General features: G+C 43.4%; 4 protein-coding genes across 4 annotated transcripts; 1 reads left to right on the forward strand and 3 right to left on the reverse strand.

Moving 5' to 3' along the window:
* Positions 1–746: 746 nt before the first annotated feature.
* Positions 747–5,591, forward strand: LOC124137342. Its single transcript, XM_046503608.1, has 4 exons — positions 747–1,009; positions 1,657–1,796; positions 4,923–4,994; positions 5,471–5,591. The coding sequence occupies exons 1-4, from the start codon at positions 789–791 to the stop codon at positions 5,476–5,478; spliced, it is 441 nt and encodes a 146-aa protein (XP_046359564.1). The 5' UTR covers positions 747–788; the 3' UTR covers positions 5,479–5,591.
* A 4,258-nt stretch (positions 5,592–9,849) lies between these two features.
* On the reverse strand, positions 9,850–11,797 carry LOC124137331. The gene is made up of 2 exons (XM_046503591.2): positions 11,655–11,797; positions 9,850–10,896 (listed from the first exon to the last, which is right to left on the reverse strand). The coding sequence occupies exon 2, from the start codon at positions 10,886–10,888 to the stop codon at positions 10,118–10,120; it is 771 nt and encodes a 256-aa protein (XP_046359547.1). The 5' UTR covers positions 10,889–10,896; positions 11,655–11,797; the 3' UTR covers positions 9,850–10,117.
* Positions 11,798–14,579: 2,782 nt separating this feature from the next.
* Positions 14,580–16,103, reverse strand: LOC124137333. The gene is made up of 2 exons (XM_046503594.2): positions 15,943–16,103; positions 14,580–15,565 (listed from the first exon to the last, which is right to left on the reverse strand). The coding sequence occupies exon 2, from the start codon at positions 15,560–15,562 to the stop codon at positions 14,798–14,800; it is 765 nt and encodes a 254-aa protein (XP_046359550.2). The 5' UTR covers positions 15,563–15,565; positions 15,943–16,103; the 3' UTR covers positions 14,580–14,797.
* A 3,618-nt stretch (positions 16,104–19,721) lies between these two features.
* Positions 19,722–21,397, reverse strand: LOC124137334. Its single transcript, XM_046503600.2, has 2 exons — positions 21,261–21,397; positions 19,722–21,013 (listed from the first exon to the last, which is right to left on the reverse strand). The coding sequence occupies exon 2, from the start codon at positions 21,008–21,010 to the stop codon at positions 20,276–20,278; it is 735 nt and encodes a 244-aa protein (XP_046359556.2). The 5' UTR covers positions 21,011–21,013; positions 21,261–21,397; the 3' UTR covers positions 19,722–20,275.
* Positions 21,398–21,828: the final 431 nt, after the last annotated feature.

Here is a 21,828-nt window from a genome sequence, read left to right on the forward strand (position 1 = left end):
GTGGTTAATCTGGGGTGACAGTCCTTAATCCGGGGTGACAGTGGTTAACCGTCGTGACAGTGCTCGAACCGAGATGACAGTGCTTGATCCGCGGTGACAGTGCTTTAACCAGAGTGACAGTGCTTAAACCGGAGTGACAGTGCTTAAACCGAAGTAGTAGTGCTTGAACCGAGGTGACAGTGCTTGAACCGAGGTGACAGTGCTCGAACCGAGGTGACAGTGCTCGAACCGAGGTAGCAGTGCTCGGACCGAGGTGACAGTGCTTGAACCGAGGTGACAGGGCTTTAACCAGAGTGACAGTGCTTAAACCGGAGTGACAGTGCTTAAACCGAAGTAGTAGTGCTTGAACCGAGGTGACAGTGCTTGAACCGAGGTGACAGTGCTCGAACCGAGGTGACAGTGCTCGAACCGAGGTAGCAGTGCTCGGACCGAGGTGACAGTGCTTGAACCGAGGTGACAGGGCTTGTAGGCCGTCACACTGGATGTATAACTCCGCACAGAGAGTAATGGAAGCATGATTTAAGTTATGAATAATGACAGTGGCCAGTGGCTGGGGAAACTTCTGGGGTCTGGGGACGAAGACGTCTACTATGCACACTGATAACTTGAAGTCACTATGACTGACGCTCAGCATGCAAAATTATGGAGGGTCTCGTTGATTCTACTTCTCGTTGATTCTACTTCTCGTTGATTCTACTTCTCGTTGATTCTACTTCCGGAATCAACACATTCTCATGGTTTCTCCATGACAGCATTTCTCAGGATTTGACCTCATTTTCAGTGTGAGAATGAAGCTGGTGTTTCTTCTATGTTTGACCGCTGTCCTGGTCGCCATGGGAACGGATGGATGGGGACGCAGACGCTGGGGCATACGGGTCCGAGTTCCCCGCTTCCGAGTTCCGCGCTTTCGGACACTGAAACCGTTTATCAAGCCAGTCTTGGGTACCTTGGCTAAAACATATTTCGGACCATGTCACACTGGAATAAAGGTTGAATGTGGTCTTTACAGGTATTTAAAGTGAACGTCTTTATTTAAATCATACAACTACATAGTCTCGTGTTATGCCGATCTTGTTGTCGTGTTAAAGATGATGTTTCACCAACACTCGAACTTTATCAGGTCGCGACACCAAGAACGTGTTTCAAACATTGTCCCCGTGTGTGCGGTGACACCCTCGAGACATTGTTTCAGTCTAGAACTGTTGTTTACTTCCTCTTCCCGGCGGCATAAAGTAAAATGATTATTTATCATAATGTTTATATTATATAAATGTTTCGTTTGTGGATTTGATTATCAGTATTTTGTTCCTGTGCCTTTGATATTAATTAGCCTTATGTTATAAAATATCTTCTCTTTCGTTGAATACATTCACTTTGTTTTATCTTCAACTCGAAATCAGTGACTCGATTGGTCCTTTAAGACTTTTAGGTTCGGCAGAATCTTGATAACCTTTACTTCATTGATGGCCTTCAGCGGCACCCCGGTTGTCTGGAACCCTGGCTAACTCAGCATGTACCTCATGGTCCCCATAAGTGTACTTATTGATCTTATTCATATTCAGAATTCTTGCACGAACTGTTTTAAAATATCTTTAATACACTTAACATCTTTAATCTAAAGTGTACAATTATTGCAATCTTAAACTACTCCTACAGAAAGTTTACTGGGCGTGAGGTTCAGACTTTGGACGCCAACACGGATGGGTTAGTGGATAGGTCCGAGGCCGCGAGTTATTTCGGCTTGGACCACAACGACGCCCAACTTGATCACTTCATGAACATGGCGGATGCGAAACGTGAGTTGCTGAAGACGTGACGCTAGTGGTAGCTGCAGACGTGAAGCTGGTGGTAGCTGCAGACGTGACGCTAGTGGTAGCTGCAGACGTGACGCTAGTGGTAGCTGCAGACGTGAAGCTAGTGGTAGCTGCAGACGTGACGCTAGTGATAGCTGCAGACGTGACGCTAGTGGTAGCTGCAGACGTGACGCTAGTGATAGCTGCAGACGTGACGCTAGTGGTAGCTGCAGACGTGACGCTAGTGATAGCTGCAGACGTGACGCTAGTGGTAGCTGTAGACGTGACGCTAGTGGTAGCTGCAGACGTGACGCTAGTGGTAGCTGCAGACGTGACGCTAGTGGTAGCTGCAGACGTGAAGCTAGTGGTAGCTGCAGACGTGACGCTAGTGATAGCTGCAGACGTGACGCTAGTGGTAGCTGCAGACGTGACGCTAGTGATAGCTACAGACGTGACGCTAGTGGTAGCTGCAGACGTGACGCTAGTGATAGCTGCAGACGTGACGCTAGTGGTAGCTGCAGACGTGACGCTAGTGGTAGCTGCAGACGTGACGCTAGTGGTAGCTGCAGACGTGACGCTAGTGATAGCTGCAGACGTGACGCTAGTGGTAGCTGCAGACGTGACGCTAGTGGTAGCTGCAGACGTGACGCTAGTGGTAGCTGCAGACGTGACGCTAGTGGTAGCTGCAGACGTGACGCTAGTGGTAGCTGCAGACGTGACGCTAGTGGTAGCTGCAGACGTGACGCTAGTGATAGCTGCAGACGTGACGCTAGTGATAGCTACAGACGTGAAGCTAGTGGTAGCTGCAGACGTGACGCTAGTGGTAGCTGCAGACGTGAAGCTAGTGGTAGCTGCAGACGTGACGCTAGTGGTAGCTGCAGACGTGACGCTAGTGATAGCTACAGACGTGACGCTAGTGATAGCTACAGACGTGAAGCTAGTGATAGCTGCAGACGTGACGCTAGTGGTAGCTGTAGACGTGAAGCTAGTGGTAGCTGCAGACGTGACGCTAGTGGTAGCTGCAGACGTGACGCTAGTGATAGCTACAGACGTGACGCTAGTGATAGCTGCAGACGTGACGCTAGTGGTAGCTGCAGACGTGACGCTAGTGGTAGCTGCAGACGTGACGCTAGTGGTAGCTGCAGACGTGAAGCTAGTGGAAGCTGCAGACGTGACGCTAGTGATAGCTGCAGACGTGACGCTAGTGGTAGCTGCAGACGTGACGCTAGTGATAGCTGCAGACGTGACGCTAGTGGTAGCTGCAGACGTGACGCTAGTGATAGCTACAGACGTGACGCTAGTGGTAGCTGCAGACGTGAAGCTAGTGATAGCTGCAGACGTGACGCTAGTGATAGCTGCAGACGTGACGCTAGTGATAGCTGCAGACGTGACGCTAGTGATAGCTGCAGACGTGACGCTAGTGGTAGCTGCAGACGTGACGCTAGTGGTAGCTGCAGACGTGACGCTAGTGATAGCTGCAGACGTGACGCTAGTGATAGCTGCAGACGTGACGCTAGTGATAGCTGCAGACGTGACGCTAGTGGAAGCTGCAGACGTGACGCTAGTGGTAGCTGCAGACGTGACGCTAGTGGTAGCTGCAGACGTGACGCTAGTGATAGCTGCAGACGTGACGCTAGTGGTAGCTGCAGACGTGACGCTAGTGATAGCTACAGACGTGACGCTAGTGATAGCTGCAGACGTGAAGCTAGTGGTAGCTGCAGACGTGAAGCTAGTGGTAGCTGCAGACGTGACGCTAGTGGTAGCTGCAGACGTGAGGCTAGTGGTAGCTGCAGACGTGACGCTAGTGATAGCTACAGACGTGACGCTAGTGATAGCTACAGACGTGAAGCTAGTGGTAGCTGCAGACGTGACGCTAGTGGTAGCTGCAGACGTGAAGCTAGTGGTAGCTGCAGACGTGACGCTAGTGGTAGCTGCAGACGTGACGCTAGTGGTAGCTACAGACGTGACGCTAGTGATAGCTACAGACGTGAAGCTAGTGGTAGCTGCAGACGTGACGCTAGTGGTAGCTGCAGACGTGAAGCTAGTGGTAGCTGCAGACGTGACGCTAGTGGTAGCTGCAGACGTGACGCTAGTGATAGCTACAGACGTGACGCTAGTGGTAGCTGCAGACGTGACGCTAGTGGTAGCTGTAGACGTGACGCTAGTGGTAGCTGTAGACGTGACCCTAGTGGTAGCTGCAGACGTGAAGCTAGTGGTAGCTGTAGACGTGACCCTAGTGGTAGCTGCAGACGTGAAGCTAGTGGTAGCTGCAGACGTGACGCTAGTGGTAGCTGTAGACGTGACGCTAGTGGTAGCTGCAGACGTGAAGCTAGTGGTAGCTGTAGACGTGACGCTAGTGGTAGCTGTAGACGTGACGCTAGTGGTAGCTGCAGACGTGACGCTAGTGGTAGCTGCAGACGTGACGCTAGTGATAGCTGCAGACGTGACGCTAGTGGTAGCTGTAGACGTGAAGCTAGTGGTAGCTGCAGACGTGACGCTAGTGGTAGCTGTAGACGTGAAGCTAGTGGTAGCTGTAGACGTGACGCTAGTGGTAGCTGCAGACGTGACGCTAGTGGTAGCTGCAGACGTGAAGCTAGTGATAGCTGCAGACGTGACGCTAGTGGTAGCTGTAGACGTGAAGCTAGTGGTAGCTGTAGACGTGACGCTAGTGGTAGCTGCAGACGTGACGCTTGTGGTAGCTGCAGATTTGAACACAGTTTGTTTAGCTGACACAGTTTAAATTACTAGGTCGTTATCTCGACGAGAAATGCGTGAATTAACATTTAAAGTCGCTTTGTGTTTTCGCGTATAGCGACATGTTAACTCAATGACGGTAGACGTGCAGTTTTAACTCAGCACGTTTTTATGTTTGGACGGTGGCAAATACCTTTAGAAAAGAATGACAGATACCTTCATAAAAGACACTTTGGAAGATCCCTATTTACTCACCATATTTCAATAGTACGATTCAAATACTATTGTCCAAACACTGTGGTTTAATCCACATGGTATTAACAACATGGAAAAACTACACTATTGCCCACCACACAGACAAACTCCACGTGAATGTACCCAGACTACTGGCCACGTGCACATCCTCAGATTGTTGTTTTCTGTTCTGTTTGAAAGGTGATGGCACCGTGGATCTGGACGAGTTCTTTGATGCGGCGCTGGCGTTCGAGGACCCAACTCCGGAAGCTGGTAATTAAAGTTTTCTTGTCGCTCACATTTCTTCCGTTACGAGTTGTTCCCTCAAACTTGGATGACGTGGCAGTCAGCAACGTACCAGCAACATCACGACGACCCGAATCATTACAGTCGCCACTTACAAGCGTAGGCTACAGGAGATCTCTTCTCAAAACGAACAGCACATGACGCACGATACCTCTCGTGTAAATGCAGTTTGTGCGTGCGTGCGTGCGTGCGAGCGTGCGTGCGCGTATGTGTTCGCGTGTGCACGTAACATAGGAACATGTTGGTTAATATATCATTGTGTCGTGGAAAGTCTTTAACTCGTATTTGTCATTGAGTTAAACTAAATCAAATCACTGGCGTATGCATGGAATAATGATATGGTGGCATGGCCAGCACATTCGGTTGCGGGTATATACATATCTACCGCCGACACCGTCACTACAGCAGTTCACAAATGACATATGTCGACTGATATGTTGCAGCACCGTGATCGACTGACTGACTCCAGAACGAGGCTGCAGAATGCCCACCTGTACAAAGACTTCCTTCTCCTCTTGTTGTTATTGGCGTTATGTGTGCATTGAATAAACTTTCACTGTTACATTTTGATTGTTTGTTTGTTTGTTTAAACGTTTGTTTGTTCTACCCCGGATATCACGGTCGGGTGCACATGTACTGGAATGGCGAACACTCATGGCGGTGTATTCCTGAAAACTTCACATTTATAACGCGGAGTTGTGTTGTATTGGTCAGGAACAGTTAGGTGCAATCACATCTTCGTGTTACAGTAAACTACGTTTATAACGAACACGCTTATAATGAACTGACGGATATAACGAAATGTATTTTGATCCCGCCCATTTGCTGTATATTTGCGGTATATATGCTTTATATATGCTTATAAATAACTACGGTTATAACGAACTAAAATTAGTGGTCTCTCTGACTTCATTATAACCGTTATTTACTGTATTTACTAAAGTCTTCAAAGACGTTTAGGGAAGAGCTGCGCATTGGTTGTTGGCACTGGAGACGCGTGCTGCGGGTGCGAAACTGACAAAGCGCAAGTCGAGTCTCCCGGTGGGAAAAAACAAATGAAATAGTTATTTTTGTTTTATGCGGCGATCAGCAGTAATCCAGCTCCATCACAGCGACCTGTAAACACTCAAATCAATCAAATATCAACAATTCATAATGATATCAGCACTCAGTCGGGGTTCGGCTACACGCGAACAGCAGAGTGACGGACTCTCACCATCCGATCCATTTAGTCGCTTCTTACAACATTCGCGGATGAAAAGTGTGTGTGTGAGCGTGTGCGTGCGTGTGCGTGTGCGTGCGCGTGCGCGTGACAAAGTTGGGAGGGGGGAGAGGCTTTCTTAGGCATACATAACATTCTACATGTGGTCGCTGTATGGCGGGCATAGTGTCAACGTTAACCAATCTGGCCCCGCGCTTGGACAAACATCAGCTACTGGGGATCTCATCTGACCCGCAATCCACACGGATCAGTTCCATGTCGTGTATCATCGGATTCTATAAAAATTACCATTTCCTGACAAATCACATCTGATTCTATGAAGATTACCATTTCCTGACACATCACATCTGATTCTATGAAGATTACCATTTCCTGACAAATCACATCTGATTCTTTGAAGATTACCATTTCCTGACACATCACATATGATTCTATAAAGATTACAATAACCTAACACATCACATCTGATTCTATGAAGATTACCATTTCCTGACAAATCACATCTGATTCTATGAAGATTACCATTTCCTGACAAATCACATCTGATTCTATAAAGATTACCATTTCCTGACATATCACATCTGATTATGTGAAGATTACCATTTCCTGACACATCACATCTGATTCTATGAAGATTACCATTTCCTGACAAATCACATCTGATTCTTTGAAGATTACCATTTCCTGACACATCACATATGATTCTATACAGATTACAATAACCTAACACATCACATCTGATTCTATGAAGATTACCATTTCCTGACATATCACATCTGATTCTATGAAGATTACCATTTCCTGACATATCACATCTGATTATGTGAAGATTACCATTTCCTGACATATCACATCTGATTCTATGAAGATTACCATTTCCTGACATATCACATCTGATTATGTGAAGATTACCATTTCCTGACATATCACATCTGATTATGTGAAGATTACCATTTCCTGACAAATCACATCTGATTCTATAAAGATTACCATTTCCTGACATATCACATCTGATTCTATGAAGATTACCATTTCCTGACAAATCACATCTGATTCTATGTAGATTACCATTTCCTGACATATCACATCTGATTCTATAAAGATTACCATTTCCTGACATATCACATCTGATTCTTTGAAGATTACCATTTCCTGACACATCACATCTGATTCTATAAAGATTACCATTTCCTGACAAATCACATCTGATTATGTGAAGATTACCATTTCCTGACATATCACATCTGATTCTATAAAGATTACCATTTCCTGACATATCACATCTGATTCTATAAAGATTACCATTTCCTGACATATCACATCTGATTATGTGAAGATTACCATTTCCTGACACATCACATCTGATTCTATAAAGATTACCATTTCCTGACATATCACATCTGATTCTATGAAGATTACCATTTCCTGACATATCACATCTGATTCTATGAAGATTACCATTTCCTGACATATCACATCTGATTCTATGACGATTACCATTTCCTGACACATCACATCTGATTCTATGAAGATTACCATTTCCTGACATATCACATCTGATTCTATGAAGATTACCATTTCCTGACACATCACATCTGATTCTATGAAGATTACCATTTCGTGACAAATCACATCTGATTCTATGAAGATTACTATTCCTGACAAATCACATCTGATTCTATAAAGATTACCATTTCCTGACATATCACTGCTGATTCTATGTAGATTACCATTTCCTGATAAATCACATCTGATTCTATAAAGATTACCATTTCCTGACATATCACATCTGATTCTATGAAGATTACCATTTCCTGACATATCACATCTGATTCTATGAAGATTACCATTTCCTGACACATCACATCTGATTCTATGAAGATTACCATTTCGTGACAAATCACATCTGATTCTATGAAGATTACTATTCCTGACAAATCACATCTGATTCTATAAAGATTACCATTTCCTGACATATCACATCTGATTATGTGAAGATTACCATTTCCTGACATATCACATCTGATTATGTGAAGATTACCATTTCCTGACATATCACATCTGATTATGTGAAGATTACCATTTCCTGACATATCACTGCTGATTCTATGTAGATTACCATTTCCTGATAAATCACATCTGATTCTATAAAGATTACCATTTCCTGACATATCACATCTGATTCTATGAAGATTACCATTTCCTGACATATCACATCTGATTCTATGAAGATTACCATTTCGTGACAAATCACATCTGATTCTATAAAGATTACCATTTCCTGACATATCACATCTGATTCTATAAAGATTACCATTTCCTGACACATCACATCTGATTCTATGAAGATTACCATTTCCTGACAAATCACATCTGATTCTATAAAGATTACCATTTCCTGACATATCCCATCTGATTCTATGAAGATTACTATTTCCTGACATATCACATCTGATTCTATGAAGATTACCATTTCCTGAAATATCACATCTGATTCTATGAAGATTACCATTTCCTGACAAATCACATCTGATTCTATAAAGATTACCATTTCCTGACATATCCCATCTGATTCTATGAAGATTACTATTTCCTGACATATCACATCTGATTCTATGAAGATTACCATTTCGTGACAAATCACATCTGATTCTTTGAAGATTACCATTTCCTGACAAATCACATCTGTTCTATAAAGATTACCATTTTCTGACATATCACATCTGATTCTATAAAGATTACCATTTCCTGACATATCACATCTGATTCTATAAAGATTACCACTGCCTGACATATCACATCTGATTCTATAAAGATTACAATAACCTAACACATACCACTGCCTGACAAATCACATCTGATTCTATAAAGATTACCATTTCCTGACAAATCACATCTGATTCTATAAAGATTACCATTTCCAAGTCTTACAATATTTGAAACAGTTGTAGTTGCCGTTGCCCATAGACAAAAAATTGAAAGAAGGGAACGTAAAATCACTTTATGTAAACTCATATATCACCTTCGGATGTTCAGCATTCTTTTTAGCTATTATAGAAGAGTCTGTGGTTTGTTTGTATGTTTTTAACGCCAAACTATACGACAGCAGCCTGTAAACAATCGAATCTAGACCAGACAATCCAGTGACTGATATCATGAGCATCGATCTACGCCGTCAATCTACTTCACGTATTATCAACCAAGTCCACGAAACTGACCACCGGATCCGCTGACATACCCCTGACGGCAAGCTGGGGACATATTCAAACCCCGAATCCCCACGGGTGACTCAGCAAAGAGTCTAGAGCTACGGAAACTGACGATCTTGACCGAGGCGTCTCCGGTGGCCTCCCGCACTACATGCGTCAGTTAGAGTGGTTCATGTTTACGGGGGCGGTCGGGTAGCCTAGTGGTTAAAGCGTTCGCTCATTACGTCGTAGACCCGGGTTCGATTCCCGACATGGGTACAATGTGTGAAGCCCATTTTTGGTGTCCCCCGCCGTGATATCGCTGGAATATTGCTAAAAGCGGCGTAAATCATACTCACTCACTCATGTTTACGCTTTTTCGCATCTCTCTTCTATTCAGGTGCCAACAGTATAAAATACAACACATTTCTTTGTTTTTTTAACAACAGCAGTTTTAATGATGTCTTAATATCACACAGTATGACAACACATTATTTCACAAGTGACACTTTGAATAAATGTAAAGGGGGATTTCTTTTAAAAAACGCGATGAACAGGTTTTTTTCTCAGTCTGAGATACTTCCTCAGATTTAAAATGTTTGTATCGCCTCACTCGAGACACGTGACCTTCCAACCTTGGATAATGATCATGTCACTATTTTGTTTGTTTGTCATTAATATTACAAGGCCTCACTCGACACTGATGTATCCTGGGAAATGCCGTACTTAAACTTGAGTTGCCCGGCAACCTTCCACGTGACCTTCTTCCCTTGGATGGTGACCATATCGGCGGGGTTGAATCTGCCTTTGGCACTCTCGTCCTGGAGGATGGTGGCTATGTCACCTTCGGTTACAGTTTGCGACGCGCCGTTGGTCATCCTGACCAGCACTTTGCCTCTGATGTGAACCTCGGCGTCAAAGTCGAACTGGCTCTCCGTCTCCGTGACGTACAGGGTGGCCGTGGTGCGGGTGTAGGGCTGAGCCTTCACTGTGGAGTTCAGAGACCACTTGATGGAATGTTTCACCGTGTTGTCGTCCTCCTGTTTGATGTGGACGTCGCTGCCGAAGCTCGCAGTGGATTTGGAGATGCTCTCAGGGACGTCAATGTTGATGCCGACGTCGCCGCTTTTGGAGAAGCCCTTTGTGATGCTGGTCCTGACGACGGCCTCGGTCTCCCTCTCCATCATGAAGGTGTGGCTCTGGACCTCCTCAGTGTTGTTTTCATAGTTGGAAGTGAAGACGACCTGGGAGTTTGTGTTGCTGTTCTGGGATTGTCTTCGTCCTCCATACTGCTGCTGCTGATACATGCTGCTGGGCGTGAAGCTCGAACTGACGGTGGAGAAGTGGACTTTGTGCCAGTCGATGTCCATCGCCTTGTTGCTGGCGTTTCCGACCCCCACTCGCTGCTCCACCCACTTTCTGATAACAGATTCAAGCTCGATGACTCCCATGTTGATTTCTGAAAGGAAAAATTAAATAAGCTTACAAACACTACCTAAATAGGTACATGTATAAATAATAGCCACAGCCACAACGATAACAAATCTTTAATAGAGGCCACTGTACGATTCCGACTCTTGTGAACATGTGTATATACATAACTGCTTCGTTCAAATGAATTATAAAGAAATATTGATGAACACACAGGTGAGCGTGCTGACGTCAGGCATAGCATTATTCACATTGTTACATTATCATGTAATACTCTATATAGACCACCTACGTACATTACCTCGACTCGTTTACTACACATGAAACTAAGTTATACTCTTTCAATTATTCTCTGATTCCAAAATAGCGGCTTCCACGATAAAGGAAAATATCCCTTACATGTTACTAAAAATGTTCAACTCCTATTCCCATCTTACGGCAGATATAAGGTATACATGATATTGTCGGTTGGCGATAGGTCCGATTTATATTCTGTCAGCCCTGATTAAATTTCCCTGCTAAATACCTGAGAAATAATTCCAACATCCTATATATCCTCTTGATATTTAAAAATACCAAAATGAAATTGTATCACATACAGACAAACATATAATTTACTAAGTACAAACATATTAAAAAATGAAATTTTAGAAATATCAAACTTCCTCATTTTTTAGATAATCGGTTTTAGAAATATCAAACTCACTTAGATTAATGAGAGTTTGCAAATAAGACACGAAAATAGGTGACGATAACGCATGACTGTATTAAAGTATGTACACCTACCTTGTGTGAGTACTGACACTTAGTATTCAGTGTAAAGGTGGGGAGAGGCAAATACTTGACTAAGAGAACGTTTGAAGCTCAGTCTCCGAATGGAAAGCAGTCCTGAAAATAGTGTCCATTTATACCATGTTCTGAAATTAAATATAAATCCATGTCAGACCTGGAATATTCTTCACATGTTTGATGATCGGGAAATTCTTCAAGTCAGTGGATTTTCCATTCCATTGTCTGCACGTGCGCGTCGACTGGGGATTTACTTTTTATTTATATCCACACGTCGACTATGCGATAAGACATCAGTGACGATAATATATCCACATCATGTTGCTCTATCACCCTCCTGCCACAGCTCGATCGGACCACGCAGGTAACTTATCAATCAATAAGGAGACCGCGCTACGATTCTCGCGAGCAGCCGAGAAGCACACACATACATTCCCGCCTCGGCCGAGCTGCTGCGAGTCGAGCCGTGTCGTACCTATACTTAGACACACACACACACACACACACACACACACACACACACACACACACACACACACACACACACACACACACACACACACACACACACACACACACACACACACACACACACACACACGCACACACGCACGCACACGCGCGCACACACACACACGCACACACGCACACACACACACAGAGAGTTATGTTATGTGTTGAGTTAAACGGTAGTGTGGTGTCATCAGGTCGGTTCTATATTGGAGGAGAGACCCAATGACACAGACTGTAGACGTTTAATACATTACTGAAACACAGGAGCAAGGGTAGGGTGCTGACAAACCAGATCGACCAGACCTCGGGCTAATCTCACTTATGGGCGGTGGAAATAAAGTTACTTTACTTGTATACACTGGACCCTGTCAAAAGCGGAATTTGAATATTGCGAAATGTATTTTGATATGTTTTATTACCATATTCCCGGAGTGCGACGTTCAGGGTTTTACCATACCACGTGACATCTTTAAATATCACAAAATACTAACAACGCATTCATGAATATTATGAATTGAAGTTCTGTTATGGGTTTATTTGGAATGTTTTATGACCAGCCTACAGTAGTTATACACAATTCTTATGTCGCAATACAAGCTACAGCTTGATATGGCGTTTATTCCCGGAGTGGAGTGGAACCTGGTAGTTTAGACAACATGCAGTCAGGGGGCTGATAGCTTTGTTTTCCCGAAATCCACATAGTTAGACAGTATATATTGTTGTGTCATCGGTACCCATAGTTAGACAGCATATATTCTTGTGTCAGCAGTACCCATAGTTTAGACAGCATATGTTGTTGTGTCAGCGGTACCCATACTTAGACAGCATATATTGTTGTGTCAGCGGTACCCATAGTTAGACAGCATATATTGTTGTGTCAGCGGTACCCATAGTTTAGACAGCATATATTGTTGTGTCATTGGTACCAATAGTTTAGACAGCATATATTGTTGTGTCATTGGTACCCATAGTTTAGACAGCATATAGTGTTGTGTCATTGGTACCCATAGTTTAGACAGCATATATTGTTGTGTCATCGGTACCCATAGTTTAGACATCATATATTGTTGTGTCATTGGTACCAATAGTTTAGACAGCATATATTGTTGTGTCATTGGTACCCATAGTTTAGACAGCATATAGTGTTGTGTCATTGGTACCCATAGTTTAGACAGCATATATTGTTGTGTCATCGGTACCCATAGTTTAGACATCATATATTGTTGTGTCATTGGTACCCATAGTTTAGACAGCATATAGTGTTGTGTCATTGGTACCCATAGTTAGACAGCATATAGTGTTGTGTCAGCGGTACCCATAGTTAGACAGCATATAGTGGTGTGTCAGCGGTACCCATAGTTAGACAGCATATAGTGTTGTGTCATTGGTACCCATAGTTAGACAGCATATAGTGTTGTGTCAGCGGTACCCATAGTTTAGACAGCATGTATTGTTGTGTCCCCGCAAGAACACCTTGAAGTACAACATGTAGATTGATTGATAGTATGGGATAGTATGTTGATAATTATGCAGGTAAATTAATAAAAGTGAAGGAGTCAACAGGATCTTTGCGTCACGGACATCAGGCCGCACCATCCCTTCGCCTTAAGCCCTTTCACTGTCGATTGTCTGGCTCACACCTTCTGAATCAGGGTAAGAAAAGGTTCCCAAGATCAAATACTTGTGGTTCAAGCCGACCTGTTATTTGGTGGTTACAATAAGTGACGTGGTCAACTGTGTGTCATGGTGCCTCAGTGTGTGACCGACCAGTGAAGATACGGGTAAGAGTAGGTCTCCGGCAACCCATACTAATCGTAAGAGGCGAATAACAGCATCTTTGGTCAGGCTCGCTGACTTTGCTGATGCATGTTATCGCGTCCCAATTGAGTATATCGATGCTCATGATATTTATAACTGGATTGTCTTGTCCAGAATCGATTATTTATAGACCGCCGTCATATAGCTGGAATATTGCTGAGTGCGGCGTTAAGCAATAAACGAACAGTGTCACCTGGTTGATGTATGTCATCGCACTTCTGTGAGGTGGAGCGGTGTCCATGTCGTCCACCGGAAGCGGTGTCCATGTCGTCCATCAGAGGCGGTGTCCATGCCGTCCATCAGAGGCGGTGTCCATGTCGTCCATCGGAAGCGGTGTCCATGTCGTCCACCAGGAGCGGTGTCCATGTCGTCCATCAGGAGCGGTGTCCATGTCGTCCACCAGGAGCGGTGTCCATGTCGTCCATCAGAAGCGGTGCTCATATTATCAACCACTGGTTTGCCCAGACACTCACTCACTTACATATTGGTATTTTGATGTTTCCATACAACTAACATCCTACACCGACCTGTGTATGATTATAAAATGGCTGCCATAAAAGCCGAGATCCCGGCATCAATATAAAACTCAGAAAAATCACCATGATTTTATTTCAGTCGTCATACAGACGTAGATAAATAGATGTTTCATTTGTGGGCCGAACTAACTGGCAGTCAGGGTCCTGACAGACCTGGTAACAAGTTGACACACAAACTTTGGGTTATATCTGCATAAGGAGTTAAACAAGCGTCCAACAGAGTCTGGTTAGAAGGGTGTCACCATTAGAGTGACGTTACTGCTTCTGCTGAACTTACTTCTTCTGCTCGTCCTCGTAGGACACCTCCACTTCCTGCGACACACCGAACCGGAAGTTAAGCGACCCAGTCACGTCCCAGGTTACCTTCCTTGATCCGGTGTCAACGGCGACACCCGGTGTTTGCTTGAATTCGTCATCTTCATCCAAGATGGTGGCCAGGTCATTCTCCATGACCCGTAGAACTGTTCCGCTGCCATCCATGATCCGTACCAGAACCCGCCCCTTCAAGGTGACCTTGGCCTGGAAGGTGAAGTCATACGTCTTCTCTTTAATCCTGAGGACGGCGACCGTTGTCTTACCAGGCAGGGCGTTCACCTTGGAGGTGACGGACCAGCCCACAGAGTGCTTCACCGTGTTCTCGTCCTCTGTCTCCACGCTCACGTCCGACCCGAAGCTGCCCGTTGCATTGGAGACATCGTCAGGAACGCTGATCTGTATTCCAACGTTACCGTTTCTGGTGAAGCCGTTTGACAAAGAGGTCGTGACTGTGGCCTCGGTCTGTCTCTCCATGATGAATGTATGTTCCTGGGTGGCGTTCGTCCTGTTCATGTATTTGGATTTGAACAGGACACCAGATGGAGAATGAGAGCCAGTAGCAAGCGAGGGTTTAGTGCAGAACTTTGGGTCTGTGGTTCTGATACGGAGTTTCTTGGTTTCAACCTCTAGCCTCACATCACCATTTGTAAAATCCCCGTCACTGATGTTGTTCCACTTCTTGGCCCAATCTTCCAGTGGCTTATGGAGGTCGTGAACTGGCATGTTCTGACAAAACCAATACATGTATTAACAATTACCCAAAGTTACTCCATTCTAACTACATCTTAAGCCTAACCATATGAAAGGGACAACGTTTCTGAAAATGTTTTTAACGTTTCAGTTAAGACATCAAAACTCTACATGAAGTAATGAAACAATTTTTCATAAAGAGAGAAATTGGATATAAAATTAACCCAGTAAGAGACTTCAAGCCAACAAGCAAATGTAAAAATAAGTCACAATAAGGGAATATAAGTGACAAGCTCAATTTACTCATAAACCCACATACTATTCTATTGCACCAAGGTAACGATACATTAAACCTGGACATGTAGCACAACACGACAATTAATGACGTAAACTATTGATCAGCTGACACTTACCAACGTAGAAGGGTGGCTGTCGGCAGAATTGGGTAGAAGTGGTCCAACTCGATGATGTCCGGGGAATGGAGTCCTTCCGTCAGGGTCTGCACTTTATGCATGTCTTAGCCTGAAATAACGACAACGCAGACCACAACTACGATACATGAGCTTTCTCTGACGCCTCGGGATCTATGTCATTTACAGAAATAGACCCAACATGAGGGTTCGCCATGACGCATTCTAACTATGGGATTATTGGAATCACAGTGTGGACCTGGCTCGATGGTACCTCGCGCCATGGGGTGAACGACGTGGCACTAACTGTAACTCGGGAATCTACATCTACATCTAATATAGACTCCCTCACAGTGTGCGAGCCCAGTCTTAATTTTACAACTGATATATTTTCCCGTGAAAAACAAGCCTCGTTCTCAAGTGCGACCTATATACAGTAAACATAGTTTGCTAGCAGTCGACAGATTTACTCTCTAGTCTCTGTCAACTGGACAAACAGAGGGCATTACTAAAAGACGGTGTTTTGTTTGTTTTATTAGTTGTCCATGTGACTCAATATATTCACTGAAAATTGATGCTTTTTCACCTTGGTGATAAAATATATTCATTTCATGATTAGGACCATCTTTGGTCAACTTTCCCAGCTGTATCTATACTTGACAGGACAACATGTGCTACCATCATGAAACGATGTCTTACATTTCTCCTGAGTGGAATACCATTATTCTAACTTCTATTTTTTCTTCTCTGCAAGTACCTGACTTTTTGGATGGCATTTTGAACATTTTGATGGCCATGCACGCTTCCTAATACAGATGCTATGTCAATGTTCCCCCATGAATATTACAGAACTTTTATTACCCAAGGTAGCTCATGGCATTTTATATATATCAATATGTTACTTATGTTATATTTGGGATAACACTTTCTTAGTTAAGTATCATCCGGGATTCGAACCCACACCTGCCAGAATCTGTACTTTACTAAGAAAGTGTTATCCCAAATATAACATTAGTTACATTTGACCACTTTCTAAATAACATTGTGTATTCATAGCTTTCGGCCATGGGAGCCGTGCCAATTTACACTTGTCAGGGGGGTACTCAAAGTACGTGATCTAGACTACCAGTTGTCGGACTTTCATTTTGTGGAAGCCTCGGTGGCTCAGTGGGTTAGATCGCTGACTTTGTGTGCTGGCGATTAGGTGCCTCACCCCGGCAGGTGTGGGTTCGAATCCCGGACGGGACTCAACCCCAAAAGGAACCGTGTATGCTTTCCCCAGTCTATATTTAGCTACCGGCCAGTGCCGCGTGTGTAATTCAAGATTTGAATATCGTTCCAAGTCTTTGTCCATGACACACTGTGTGTGATTGGCGTATTTAATCAGGCAGGGAAATCGCATTTTGATTGTCAGGGCTGGTGTAGTGAGTTGTTGGTTTCCTTACGTCGTTTATTGTCCCTGGGAGTCATGGTTACACTTTGAATAAATCCGATTTTATAATGCTCGTAATGGTCGTCCTATTCGCATTTCGCCGCCTTATGAATCTGTGTACTGACTTCAAAGTTCCACCGGGCGGTCGGGTAGCCTAGTGGTTAAACGTTCACTCGTCACGCTGAAGACCCGGGTTCGATTATCCACATGGTTACAAAGTGTGAAGCCCATTTTGGTGTCCCCCTCCGTTATGTTACTGGAATATTGCTCAAGGTGGCGTAAAACCATACTCACTCACTCATTCATTACTCAGGGCTCAATGGAGTTAAAGTACATCAAGGCGTGTCACCATATGTGCGAGGAACGCGGTGCATCAGGTGGTAAATATTTACCCTGTGATCATGATAATCACGATACACGAGAATAAGTGTGGTACTAAAGTACTGATATACCACGGTAAATAAGGTACTGTCATACCACGGTTAAAAAGGTACTGATATACCACGGTAAATAAGGTACTGACATGCCACGGTAAATAAGGTACTGCCATACCACGGTAAATAGGGTACTGACATACCACGGTAAATAAGGTACTGATATACCACGGTAAATAAGGTACTGACATACCACGGTAAATAAGGTACTGTCATACCACGGTTAATAAGGTACTGTCATACCACGGTAAATAAGGTACTGATATACCACTGTAAATAAGGTACTGTCATACCACGGTAAATGTGGTACTGATATACCACAGTATATAAGGTACTGACATACCATGGTAAATAAGGTACTGACATACCACTGTAAATAAGGTACTGATATACCACGGTAAATAAGGTACTGACATACCACGGTAAATAAGGTACTGATATACCACGGTAAATAAGGTACTGTCATACAATGGTAAATAAGGTACTGATATACCACGGTAAATAAGGTACTGTCATACCACGGTAAATAAGGTACTGATAAACCACGGTAAATAAGGTACGATAATACCACAGTTAATAAGGTACTCTCATACCACGGTAAATAAGGTACTAACATACCACGGTAAATAAGGTACTGATATACCACGGTAAATAAGGTACTGATATACCACGGTAAATAAGGTACTGTCATTCGAGGGTAAATAAGTTACTGATATACCACTGTAAATAAGGTACTGTCATATCACTGTAAATAAGGTACTGCCATACCACGGTAAATAAGGTACTGTCATACCAAAGTAAATAAGGTACTGACATACCACGGTAAATAAGGTACTGATATACCATGGTAACTAAGGTACTGACATGCCACGGTAAATAAGGTACTGTCATACCACGGTAAATAAGGTACTGACATACCACGCTAAATAAGGTACTGATATACCACGATAAATAAGGTACTGACATACCACGGTAAATAAGGTACTGTCATACCACTGTAAATAAGACACTGATATACCACGGTAAATAAGGTACTGACATACCACGGTAAATAAGGTACTGATATACCACGGTAAATAAGGTACTGACATACCACAGTAAATAAGGTACTGATATACCACGGTAAATAAGGTACTGATATACCACGGTAAATAAGGTACTGATATACCACGGTAAATAAGGTATTGTCATACGAGGGTAAATAAGTTACTGATATACCACTGTAAATAAGGTACTGTCATATCACGGTAAATAAGGTACTGCCATACCACGATAAATAAGGTACTGTCATACCACGGTAAATAAGGTACTGACATACGACGGTAAATAAGGTACTGATATACCATGGTAAATAAGGTACTGACATGCCACGGTAAATAAAGTACTGTCATACCACGGGAAATAAGGTACTGACATACCACGGTAAATAAGGTACTGATATACCAAGGTAAATAAGGTACTGACATACCACGGTAAATAAGGTACTGTCATACCACTGTAAATAAGGTACTGATATACCACGGTAAATAAGGTACTGATATACCACGGTAAATAAGGTACTGACATACCATGGTAAATAAGGTACTGTCATACCACGATAAATAAGGTACTGATATACCACGGTAAATAAGGTACTGATATACTACAGTAAATAAGGTACTGACATGCCACGTTAAATAAGGTACTGATGTACCACGGTAAATAAGGTACTGACATGCCACGGTAAATAAGGTACTGATATACCACGGTAAATAAGGTACTGACATACCAAGGTAAATAATAATAACAAATCTGTGATTCGAACTTGACTCCAAGGGTTCGATGTACAGATATTCAATACCGTTTCCACTGTACTAAGTAAACAGCAACAACACAATGTACACAACCAAAATCTTTTATTTAAAAAACCCAAAAACAATTTCAATCGTGATTACACACGAAATTAGTCAACTGTCAACAAAAAAATGACAGTTACAGATGTAACTGATAAAATATCTATCCATAATTATAATACATTCCAGCTCAAATCAGACTCCATAGTACGATTCAAACAAGATCTTAAACTCAGTTCGTTTGAAGCCAATACGAAAATACACGATATAATTATTCTCTGTTGTGTTGCTATAGGACACCAGGAGGTTGTCGTTGACAAAGTGTATCAATCTGTGTATCTCCAATCTACACCATCTACTCTAGAGGTACAGTAAACTACGGTTATAACGAACTCAAAGGGACTATTAATTTTAGTTCGTTATAACCGTAATTCGTTATAAGCATATATACAGCATACCTACAGCATATAGTCGGGTCTAAAAAGTTAGTTCGTTATATCCGTTAGTTCGTTATAAGCGTGTTCGTTATAACCGTAGTTATAATTCTGTAATTCTTTATTTCAGATTTAAACACCTAAACGCACTCAAGGCCAGTTCGTTCACATCGTTAGATTTCCTTCCAGTATAAGTGGACGTGTCTATGTTTCGGGATAGACCTTGCAGTCCTGAGAGACACCGAACCGGAAGTGGAGAGTGCCAGATATACCCCATGTCACCTTTCCAGTCTCCATTTCAATACGGACATCAGGCGCCTGGTGGGGATTGGTGTCAGACAAGATGGTAGCAAGCGTTGACTCTATCACCTTTGGCTTTTCGCTGTCGCCCCTGTAGACACGGGCAAGGACCCGACCTTTCATGATGACCGTCGACTTGAAGTTGACCTTATGTTTCTCCTCATTGATCCTGAGTTCTGCAACTGTCGTCTTCCCGGGTGCAACCTTCACCTTGGAGTGGATGGACCAAGCCAGCGAATGTTTCACGGTGCTGACGTCCTCTGTCGCGATGGTCACTTCATTGCCGAAGCTGCTGGTGGCGTTGGTGATGACGTCTGGTACCTTTACCTTAACACCAACGCTGCCATCGGTTGTGAAGCCTTTGGTCAAGGTGGTGGTCACCGTGGCGTCCGTGTGCCTCTCCATGGTGAAGGTGTGTTCCTGGGGGACGTCGGAGTTGTTGGTGTACCTGGATTTGAACACGACCCCCGAACACTTCTCAACATCTTCTGGGTCCAGGGGTCCGTGTTGATTTATCACTCGGAGCTTGCTTGTGTCAATCTCCAGCCGAGCCAGGTCGTTGTTAAACTCATCTTCGGAAAAGTCGCTATGTTTCTTGGCCCATTTTTCCAATGTCTGGGTGAGATCGTAAAGTGGCATTTTCTGGAAAGAAAGTTACAACATGTGTACAATAATCCATCAGTAGCATTTGCCGTCAATGTTGGACCTGTAAAATATTTAACATTTTTAAATGATATGCTACAAAATTTTATGTTTTTAAGCGGCTACCGAAAAATAATCATGATTTATTTACATATGGCTGTACTATTGCAGAGTACGGCGTTAAATAGAAATATACAAGCATTCAAAATTGCCACAAATGACTTAACAGTTACAGATTATGACTCACGAGTTAGGTGTGCAGGTGTCGGTGTAGAAGTCGAAGTAGGAGGGATTTGGTCAACGTGGCAGCCGTCTGAAGACTGACGTCTAGTCAATAGTTCAAACATTTTATACTTATAAATTTGGTCAAATATAGAACCAACGTCTGGAAATTGTCCAAGGAACTGTTGAACTAAAATAAGTCCACGCCAAGAAGAATAACAAGCTGATACACGCCGATTCCATGTAGCCACGCCCACTTTACACACTCTCATATCTCTCTCTGAACACGTGCCTGTAGATAGTACTGTGGTGACGGCAATCATAGATCGATATCACATGTGAACATTCGAAGCTATACTTGGCTCATCGAAGCCCCGCCATGTTTACAATGGTTTTGTAACATATGCGGGAGGAGCCTTCCTGACTGTGGACGGCCAATGTGGCTGTCACAATTATGTCGTCTCAAACAGCTTTAGGTGCCAGTCACGCATGGTCTCGCTTTGAAAAGCTTTGTAATACTTCTGAAACTCTGTTCCTCCATAATGTATGGCTTCTATTACACAATTACATAAAGACTGAATCGGAGTCGCCTC

This window comes from Haliotis rufescens, unplaced genomic scaffold (assembly GCF_023055435.1).
Source record: "Haliotis rufescens isolate VD_foot unplaced genomic scaffold, xgHalRufe1.0.p SCAF_26, whole genome shotgun sequence".
Classification (NCBI taxonomy): Eukaryota; Metazoa; Mollusca; class Gastropoda; order Lepetellida; family Haliotidae; genus Haliotis; species Haliotis rufescens.

What these genes read in the sequence shown, in the direction of transcription:
- LOC124137331 (XM_046503591.2), bottom strand. Translation starts at nt 10,888, where the DNA reads ATGGGAGTCATCGAGCTTGAATCTGTTATCAGAAAGTGGGTGGAGCAG.
- LOC124137334 (XM_046503600.2), bottom strand. Translation starts at nt 21,010, where the DNA reads ATGCCACTTTACGATCTCACCCAGACATTGGAAAAATGGGCCAAGAAA.
- LOC124137333 (XM_046503594.2), bottom strand. Translation starts at nt 15,562, where the DNA reads ATGCCAGTTCACGACCTCCATAAGCCACTGGAAGATTGGGCCAAGAAG.
- LOC124137342 (XM_046503608.1), top strand. Translation starts at nt 789, where the DNA reads ATGAAGCTGGTGTTTCTTCTATGTTTGACCGCTGTCCTGGTCGCCATG. An exon ending in GTTGAATGTGGTCTTTACAG is followed by an intron (nt 1,010 to 1,656) that starts GTATTTAAAGTG and finishes CTACTCCTACAG; the next exon opens with AAAGTTTACTGGGCGTGAGG. An exon ending in GAACATGGCGGATGCGAAAC is followed by an intron (nt 1,797 to 4,922) that starts GTGAGTTGCTGA and finishes TCTGTTTGAAAG; the next exon opens with GTGATGGCACCGTGGATCTG.